Genomic DNA, 9,409 nt, shown 5'->3' with positions numbered 1-9,409 from the left:
ACCAAACTCCTTCAGCCCCCTGGGAAGCTCCCCCCCTCCCTGCCCCCTGGGAAGCTTTTTATTTCTCCTTCAATTTTAAATGATAGCCTTGCTGGGTTAGGAGTTAGGGTTAGAGTTATAAGGCCCCCTAAAAATGAAGCAGACATCAGGGCCCACCATGTTCCCCATTGATCTTAGTTGTCCAGATTTGGACTCACTATGCTCCCCAGGTATCCTAGTTGTCCATACTGGGGACTGTCATGACCCACTGACAATATCATAAAGGGTGAAGAGACTGTAGACAGATAAAAACCACCACTGAGGCTGAAGATATGCTCTTGAACTGAACATTCATGACAGTTTAGCCAAATACATGCAATGCTCTCATTTCCTTAAAGCTTTATAAATGACCAACAGAAAACATACTATTTTTAAGCCTATATTTCAAGTATCAAGAAAAAGTAACCATGATGTGATTATAAAGTACCAGCCCTAAGTAAATCCCCAGTTCCCGCTGCCAAAAGGGATATTCAGTGATGTCACAAGGGAATTTCCTATAGGACTCAAAGTGCACTCTCTCTGTGGTACAGGCAAGGCCTGAGGTTCCAGAGATCTGCAGGAGGCAGGAGGAGGAAGGAGGAGGAAGGCAGGGCATACTCTGAAAAAGTGAATAGGTATAGAACTCACGAGGAATATCAGAAAAGACTGCTTATGAGCACAATTTACAATAGCCGAGATCTGGAAACAGCTCAAATGCCCATCAGTAGATGAGTGGATAAAAAAAAGCTGTGGTACATTTATACCATGGAATACGAGGCAGCAGTTAAAAAGGAAAATCTCTTACCTTTTAAGACAGCATGGACAGACCTGGAGAGTATCATGCTAAGTGAAATAAGTCAGAGAAAGGCATGTATCACATGATGGCACTCAAATGTGGAACCTAAGTAACAAAATAAACTGATGAACGGAGTGGATCCAGAGACATGGAAGCATGGAACAGAGTGAGGAATCTCAGAGGGAAGGCGGGAGAGGGTGGGTGGGTGGGAGGTAATCAACCAAAGACCTTGTATGTATATATGGATAACCCATGGACACAGACAATAGGGTGCTGAAGGCCTGGGGCGGGGTGGGGGGTGGATTGAAGGGGGTTACTGGGGGGTAAGGGGGGTCTGTGTAATAGTTTCAACAATAAATATTTAAAAAGAAAAAAAAAGAAAGGACTGCTTAAGACTAGACCCCCACCCAAGCCTTTGTCCCCCAGTCCCAATGCCCACTCTTTTTTTTTTTTTTTTTTTAATATGTTTTATTGATTTTTTTACAGAGAGGAAGGGAGAGAGACAGAGAGCTAGAAACATCGATGAGAGAGAGAAACATCAATTAGCTGCCTCCTGCACATCTCCCACTGGGGATGTGCCCGCAACCCAGGTACATGCCCTTGACCGGAATCGAACCCGGGACCCTTCAGTCCGCAGGCCGACGCTCTATCCACTGAGCCAAACCGGTTTCGGCCCAATGCCCACTCTTAAGATCAGAACTTGACCGCCACTAACCCATTCCTGGCTTCTGGGTGTAACATACATGCTTCTAACTTCTGGAGAATGGAGACTGTCTATTTGGGGCACATAGAACAGATAGGGTCAAGACAAAACATAAAAGATTTAAAGAAAATGAGGAAGTGCTTAATTCTTGAGTGTGAAACTACTGTCAAAATGTGTGTGTGCAATGTATGTGTGTGCATGTGTAGACGGCATGTATCATAAGTCTCTGAAGTTTTTCTAACTTTAGAAGTGTAAATGCTATCATAAAACATATCATTTGGAGCTTTAATTTTTATATTTTTATTATACTTATTTCATTTTGTGAATTTTAAATAACAAATCATTATTTCCAAGGGAAAATGGCAAAGGCTGATGAAAACAATAACAAATTATAGAGACAAATTTAAATACTTAGGTAAGTATAAAGTAAGGGTCTACTTCTGCATGATGAAAGTAAAACTTATTACCAGGGGAAAATAGGTTGAGATTGTAACAACGTGGATGAAACCGAAGGGCATTATGCTAAGTGAAATAAGCCAGACAGACAAAGACAAATAGTGCATATTATCACTTACATGGGGAAGTAAAACACACACACAAATGTGAACTCACAGAAAGAATAAAAAGTGCCTGCCAGAGGCTGGGGCTGGTGGGATCAGCAGAGAGAGGCTGGTCACAGGGTACACATTTTCAGTTACAAGATGAAGAAGACCTGGGGATCTAATAGTTGATCACACTGCATCATATCTGAAATCTGCTGAGAGTAGAACTTAAATATTCCCCCACAAAGAAATAAATAAAGTAAATTTGTGCAGTGAAAAAAAAAAAAATGGAGTTGAGGACAGAGGAGATTTTGAGAGTATCAATCCCTGTGAAATAGCCCAAATTCCCAAGAGAACTTCAGACTTTCAAAAGCTATGAAATTGGAGTTTGGTGGATTCCAGCCAAGAGCGCCAAGAGACACAGAAACCAGGCAATACCTGGCTTCCAAGTGGAATACATAGAAATTGATGAAGGTCTAGAACAGTGGTTCTCAACCTTCCTAATGCTGCGACCCTTTCATACAGTTCTTCATGTTGTGGTGACCCCCAACCATAAAATTATTTTCGTTGCTACTTCATAACTTGCTACTGTTCTGAATCATAATGTAAATATCTGATATGCAGGATGTATTTTCATTGTTACAAATTGAACATAATTAAAGCATAGTGATTAGTCACAAAAACAATATGTAATTATATATGGGTTTTCTGATGGTCTTAGGCGACCCCTGTGAAAGGGTCCTTCGACCCACAAAGGGGTCGCGACCCACAGGTTGAGAACCGCTGGTCTAGAAGGTCCAGGAGAGTGGAGGGGTGGAGCCTGCTAGGCCTGGAGCAGGGAGGGGCTGGACTCCCTTCTGCCCCCTCCCCCACACTCAGGAGCCCTTTGTGACCAGACCACAGCCCTGTGATGCGAACCTGGGCCTCTAGGCCACAAGCCTCCCAGCGCTCAGTTGCCTGAGGGCAGCAGTGCAATTCAGATGATGGAGAACCCCCTCTTTTCTCTGAAAAGTGTTATTGCTACCTGGCAGAACACCAGTCCTTCCTGGGTATTGGATACCATCTTTGGCCTCCTGTGTGGACTGCTGCTCTTCCTTGTGACAGTCCATTTCTGGGAGAGAGATCAGTCCTTACCACCTCCAACGAAACATAGAAATAGCAGGAAGGTAAGGCACCCTGGGCCCAGAAAAAACAGAGGCGATCTTTTTTCCAACCTTATATCCACTTTTCTGAATCACCTAGAGAGACTCCCCAGACGGGAAGGGATAGAATGCCTGTTCTCAGGACAGAATCGAACTTCATCTTTCAAGGAACAAGTCATGTGGAGCAGGGGTTAGAGTAGGTGGGAGGATTTCTGTGCAAAGATCTCCGACCAGGAGGCCAGACGTGGTGGAGGGCTCTAGGGCACAGCCCCAAAAGCAGTGACCAGTGGCCAAGGATTGGATACTAAGAGTTGGGTCGCTGTGAGGGACAGGCCCAGAGCCCTGGTTCACCAGCCTCCTTCCCACAGCAGGCATCTCGGGTGAGCCTCCCCTTTGTTGGGGGCTGGTCAGAGGGCAGGGCAGAGACCCTGAGAGCGGGGAGCAGAGACTGGGGTGGGGCTAGGGCCACAGGAAGCAGAGTCGTGGCACAGGGCGCTCCGACAGACCTGCAGGTCTGAGTTTCTCGGTGTGTTTCTTGGGTGGAGGAACAGTGATGGAGGAAGTCCATGGTCGGTCTCAAATAGAAAATCTTTCTTTCCTTTTTGCAAAGAAGAAAACCTGCGATGATGCTGATCCACCTCAAAAATAAAAGGGGGAAACCCAGAGAGCCCCAGTAGTTCCATGTAGAAGGTCATATTGTTCATGAACTCTGAGCGCCTGCTGCTTGTCTAGAGAGAGGAGGGTGAGCACAGGGCCCCAGCCCTCGTTTGTGTCTTGTCTCCCAGCGTTCAATGGAGCCTAAAAGGAGGAGCAGGAGCAGGAGCAGGAAGAAAAGTGGAGTTTTGAAAGGTGAGCTGCCCCTCAGCCCTGCGCCCGAGAGTTGGCCTCCATCTGTCCTGTCCCCGACGGCCCAGGGCCAGGGCCTGGAGGATGCCAACGGCTGAGCTGGGGAAGGAGGTCAGAAAGCAGATACTTCCCAGCAGGGATGTTCGGGCCAATAGTGCCCGATGGGGAGGTGGGACCTCCAGGTCCGACTGTGGGCACGGTGTTGACCTTCGCTCAGATTCCTCCGAGGTGCCCCCTGCCTCCCCCCACCCTCAGGGATGTAGAGAGGGCCACAGATGTAGAGGATGTGAAAGCACTTTGTAAATGACAAAGCACCTCCTGTCACAAGCCTTGCTATCACTGCCAGGGTTCATGTGACCTTGGCCCTGATACTTGGGCTCCGGAGTCCAGTCTCCCAGGTGTCTCTCTTAAAGGGCCACCAGGCCCTGCTCCATCATGTGACCCAGTCTCCTGCTTTGCAGCCTGCAGAGAGTGCCTGCAAGAACTAGAGGAGGCTCGGAGCCTCATTTCTCTCCTTGGAAGGTAAAGCATCTCCCCCTTCTCTCCTGAATCTCTAATGGACCCCGGGACTTATAGGCCGCCTTGGACTCACCTGGTTGGGGGCGAGGGGCCATGGGTTTGGGTTTGGCTATGGCCCTGGGGTGAGGGACAGCGGGAGCATGGGGAAGTCAGCCTGGGGGCCATGGAGGACCCTGCGCCCCAGGTGCCCGCCACCGCCAGGCCTGCCCACCTGCTCCTGGCTGCAGCCTGTGCCTCCATCTCCCGCAGCCATCTGGGCAGGCCCCCTGAACAGGGTGGCCTTCATCAGTTCTCGTGTCAAGACTCTCCTGATGAGGTGTGCAAAGCAGCGCCCGCGGAAGCCCACCTGCCGGACGGAGCCCACCTGCCCGGCGGGGAGCCTGCGGAAGATGCTGCTCCCGCCATATCCCCGTCGGCTTCTCCGGCTCCTCTGACACTGTGTCCTCTACCTCTGGCCTCCACCCTGTCAGCGGAACATCAAGACCAGTCTGACTTGAAGGGAACCCCACTGGGTACCATTGTAAAGAGCTCACCTCCCAGTAATTCCATTGTGGCACTGCCCAACCGAGCCATCTCCCGCATTGGCCACTCAAGCTGTCCCCTTCCAGCCCTGTCCTGGTGGCAGGAGGCTGCCAGAGCCTTGTACCTCTCAACCTCATCACAGCGCAAGTCCCAGCGAGAGCACCTGTCCCACTACCCACCCAAGGCCTCATCCCGGGGAGACCCCACAGACAGGCAGGGAGAGCCTGGTAGCCTCTCATTTGTCAACCCTGGAGTCCAGAGGCTGCTGGAGATTCTGCTCACCAAGAGGGCAGAACTGAAGATGTGGAAGGAGACGGAAAAGGAGGGGTCACTTTCAAAACAAATGGTCCCAGAATGCCGCCTGCACTCTTTGGGGAGTATGTGGAAGTCCCTGGGTGCTGAGCAGGACACCCCAACCCCCCAACCCTTCTGGAACCCGAGGGACAAACAAGAGCAGGTGCCCGGTCCTCAGCAGTTGTCACATATCAAGTTCCTGGAGGAGCATCTCCAGCAGAAATGCAGCCAGCTCTTCTGGGGTCTCCCCTCTCTGCACAGCGAGTCCCTGGTGGCTACTGCCTGGGTTCCAAAGAGCTCTTCTTACCTACAGCCTCTTTCAGTTTTATTCAATGGAAACTCTAACGACTTCCCAGTTCCAGTGCAGCTTAGAGCACCAGCAGGGCTTTCCCAGGCTCCACCCTTGCCCCTTCCTGGGGCCCAACCCCTACCTTCCCAGCCCCCACCTCTGGCTCCGATCCAGACCCAGACCCAGAATCTCACATCCTCCCTCTCAATCCGACCACCTTCTTCTCCGCACCAGATGGGGACCTCTGGGGTGTCTTGCCCTACAGCCCAGAACAAAAATATCCCTTGCATCCCAAATGAAACTCAACATCTGGAAAGTTCCTTGTTGCAGAAGCAACAGAAAAGGGAGAAGGCTTTACCCTCTGTGACCAAAAGTTCTCAGGACGTCTTTAGCCAACCCACTCCCAACCTTCCCCAGCATAGTGAGGTCTCCCAAGGCCCCGGGTCAGTTTCTGGTTTTCAGAGGGACTTTATCAGCCCTAATCTCCAGAAGCTACATCTTCAAAAGAGGCTCGAGAAAGATGAGCAGCGTGGCGGTCTGCACTTCAAGGTCCAGGTGTCTCTGGAATTGAAGCAGCCTCAAGGCCAAGTCCCCCAGGTGTGTCAGGTACAAGATAAGCAGGGGCCCTTGCATCTCTCGGTGTTTGCAAGTAAAAGCAGCCAGGACCCACAGAAGATGGAGTCCCGGCACCAGAGAAAGTCCCAAGGGAAGGGCCAACCAAGGAAAGACTTCAGTAGGCGTCTACGGCAATGTAGGAGGAAGAGGAGCCCAAAAGGTCTCTCCAGAGACTCAGCTACCTTTGTAGTGAAGGCTCTGGGAATCAGCTCCAAAAAGAAGTCAGAAAAAGACTTGAAGCCCTCAAAGAGTGACTCAGGAACTTGCTTACCCAGAAGCACAGATCAGAACCATTTGGTCAGGAAGTTAGAGCAGATCGATCAGGACTTGGACCCTCTGAGAGTGGATCAACCCTGGCTTGCTGACAACCATTCTTTTCCCAAGGGCAACACTCACATGGAAACCAGAAATCTAGCAACTTCAGAGAGTCGGGAACATTACGTGAACACCTCTTGCGAGCTTTCCTTCCTCAGTCCCAGCACTCGACAGATGCTGGAAGTACATTTTCTAAAGTTTCAGGTGAGGTGCCAGTGTGGCCTGTCCCTCCAGGCCTTTGAGCCCACAAATCTCAAGCTACATGAGGCTCAATATTTGCACCTTCCACAGTCCCCTTTGCCCAGTTCAGCTGCTTGTGTACCTGAGGTCCACTCAAAAGCCAAGTTCACCACGGCCTTGGGAAAACCTCCTCAGGCCTTTTCAGAAGAGGTGATAACAAAAGAGTCAGGTCGCCTCCCCACCACCTCTGTGAATGCAAGTAAAAGCAGCCAGGGGTCATTTGAGAAAAGCCAGAAGTCCATTGAAGGGACACTGTCTGGTTCTGGCCATGGGCTCTCAGAGGCCCCTCGGATTAAAAAAGAGAACAGGCCGTCTTCTCAGTCCCTCACACCTATCCTCCGTGGAAAAACCCAGCAGAACGGTACTGTCATGGATGTTAAGAAAAAGAGCCCGAAGTCAAATCCAAGTTCAACAGTAGCCAGGAAGGAGGCAAAGCAGGAGAAAGGGACTCAGACTCCAGAAGATCCCTGCCAGAGGCCAGCGATACTAGAAAAGAAGGTATCATCCCACTCTTCAAGGGCTGAAGAGTCCAGGAAGGCAGAGGAGCCTGAGATGGACCCTGCTTGGGAAGTCATTGTGGGACCCAGCGTGCTGGGCAATATTCAAACCACTAATACGGATATGAAGAGATCAGGGTCTCCAGGACCCATTCAAAGGTCCTCACCACTTGCAAACTCAGTTGCCCAAGATCTAAAAGACCCATGCCTTACAACAAAGATGGCCAGTAAGTTTGAGCTCCAAGGGAAGGTAGAGTCAGGGAGCCAGCTTCCAGGCCACGCCCCTGGCTTGCTTCTTCCAGACTGTTACAGTGACGTCCTCCTGCAAGACTACACCACCGGCATGCTCATTCAAGACGACGTCACCAACGTGCTCCTGCAAGACCCTCACACGGATGTGCTGCTTGCTGCCGACCTCTTGGCTTCTCACTGGGCACTTTGCGGTTCCCAGGGGGAAAAAAACAGTGGGGACATGCCAGCTGCCCAGGGGCCATATAAGCTCATATGGAGTAGACAGAGCAGCCAGGGGCAGCAGGCACCCAGGATATCAAAAGTTAAGGCCCCTGGGCAGAGCCAAAGAAAAATGTTGGTCCTCACTGATCAGAGGGAGGACAAGAGGAGGCCCAAACCAGGACAGCACAGAGAAGGGCTGGCAGAACGGAGGACCTCACCAGCCAGAGGGATGAGCCACCCCCCTCAGGTGAGGGGTAAAGGAGAAACCCTCGGGAGGAAATACCTCCAACGCCTGCCAGAGGAAGAATTGGTTTTTGTAGAATGCAACTGTACAAAAAAGATGAGGCACTCTCTACAGGACAAAGGACCAAAAGACCCCCTTCAAAAAGGCCTGCCTGCCTCAGCCATTGGCCGGAGCCAGGAACCAGTCAAAAGCAGACCGTGTGTGGACACTAGGCCTGTTGAAGCTCAGGCGATCATGACAGCTGTGGGGCAGATCCTGGTGGAGAAGTTAGCATGTCACCAAGAACTTCATGCCCAGGAGTTCAATTAGCACGCAAAACAATTCCAGGCCCCGGGAGGTGGGCATGGCCACACGGTCTCTCCTCTCCAAAGCAGAGAAGAGTGAGGAGATGGCCTCCAGTCACCGAGCCTGGAGGTGGAAGAGGACATAGTGGGGATAAATGGTGATGGAAAAAATAATTTAAAAATTAAATTTAAAAAAGTCGTCTCTCCTCTAGTCAATTGCAATGTGCTTCTCACTTTTTTCCTGGTAGAAGAATTTTAAAAAAATCAGTTCATAGAAAACCTGTTTTTTTCTTAGCACATCCTCTGCACTAATGCCTTCTTCCTACCACATGTTTGTTTCTGAAATATATGATTTTCCTCAGAGCTGGTGGCCTCCATCTGTGCCCTGCAGGGAGAAGAGAAGGCATCAGGGTTCGTTCTTCCTGGAGGAAGGGGGCCATGGAGGGAGGTTGACAACACTGAGGCACACCCACCCTCACCCCCATTCCCTCCATACACCTGTTTCCATAATTCATCATCACAAAGATAAATAAATGAAAGCTTTCAGGGGTTGTTACGATGAGCAAAACGTTTAAGATCTGGCTCAGCCGTCCTCTCCTGCCTTCTCTCTACTTGAACTTGTGCGCTACAGGGGAAGGGATGACAGAGGCCGAAATACCCTCAGGTCCCCGGAAGGGTCACAATGTGGGAAGGGGCCTTTGGCAGCTGTGCTGGACCTGAGTCCAGAGGTGAGAATCCCCCAGCCCTGCCTCCCTCAGTCCCTAGCTGGAGGCTTCATTAGCTGAGCTGATCCAAACAGCAGTGTCAACAGAGTGGTGACCAGACACGTATAGCAATGCACTTGGAAAAAAGCAAAGGCAGCTCAGATGATGCAAGATCACCCAGATGTCAAGCACCCTGTGCTTGCACACTTGCCCATTCATGTCAGTAACTTTTTAAACATTTGTGATAACAATACCAGTTGGGCTTCATCCATTTGGGGCCTCCCTGGATGGATTAATGCAGACAGCTGCTGCTTTAGGCTTTCTGATTGGTTCCTACTGGCTTGGGGCAAAACCAAAAGCTTCTGAGCCAAGAGCAACGTTCTTCC

At 50.4% G+C, this 9,409-nt stretch overlaps 1 protein-coding gene across 1 annotated transcript; it reads left to right on the top strand.

Annotated features, from left to right (window-relative positions):
* Positions 1 to 4,729: 4,729 nt before the first annotated feature.
* SPATA31E1 (SPATA31 subfamily E member 1) lies at positions 4,730 to 8,344 on the top strand. The gene has a single exon (XM_036326949.1). The coding sequence runs from the start codon at positions 4,730 to 4,732 to the stop codon at positions 8,342 to 8,344; it is 3,615 nt and encodes a 1,204-aa protein (XP_036182842.1).
* Positions 8,345 to 9,409: the final 1,065 nt, after the last annotated feature.

This window comes from Myotis myotis, unplaced genomic scaffold, assembly GCF_014108235.1.
Source record: "Myotis myotis isolate mMyoMyo1 unplaced genomic scaffold, mMyoMyo1.p scaffold_m19_p_10, whole genome shotgun sequence".
NCBI classification, from domain to species: domain Eukaryota; kingdom Metazoa; phylum Chordata; class Mammalia; order Chiroptera; family Vespertilionidae; genus Myotis; species Myotis myotis.
This window is presented reverse-complemented; position numbering and strand designations above follow the sequence as displayed.

Excerpts from the sequence above, each read along its gene's own strand:
- SPATA31E1 (XM_036326949.1), top strand. The coding sequence starts at position 4,730 with ATGGAGGACCCTGCGCCCCAGGTGCCCGCCACCGCCAGGCCTGCCCAC.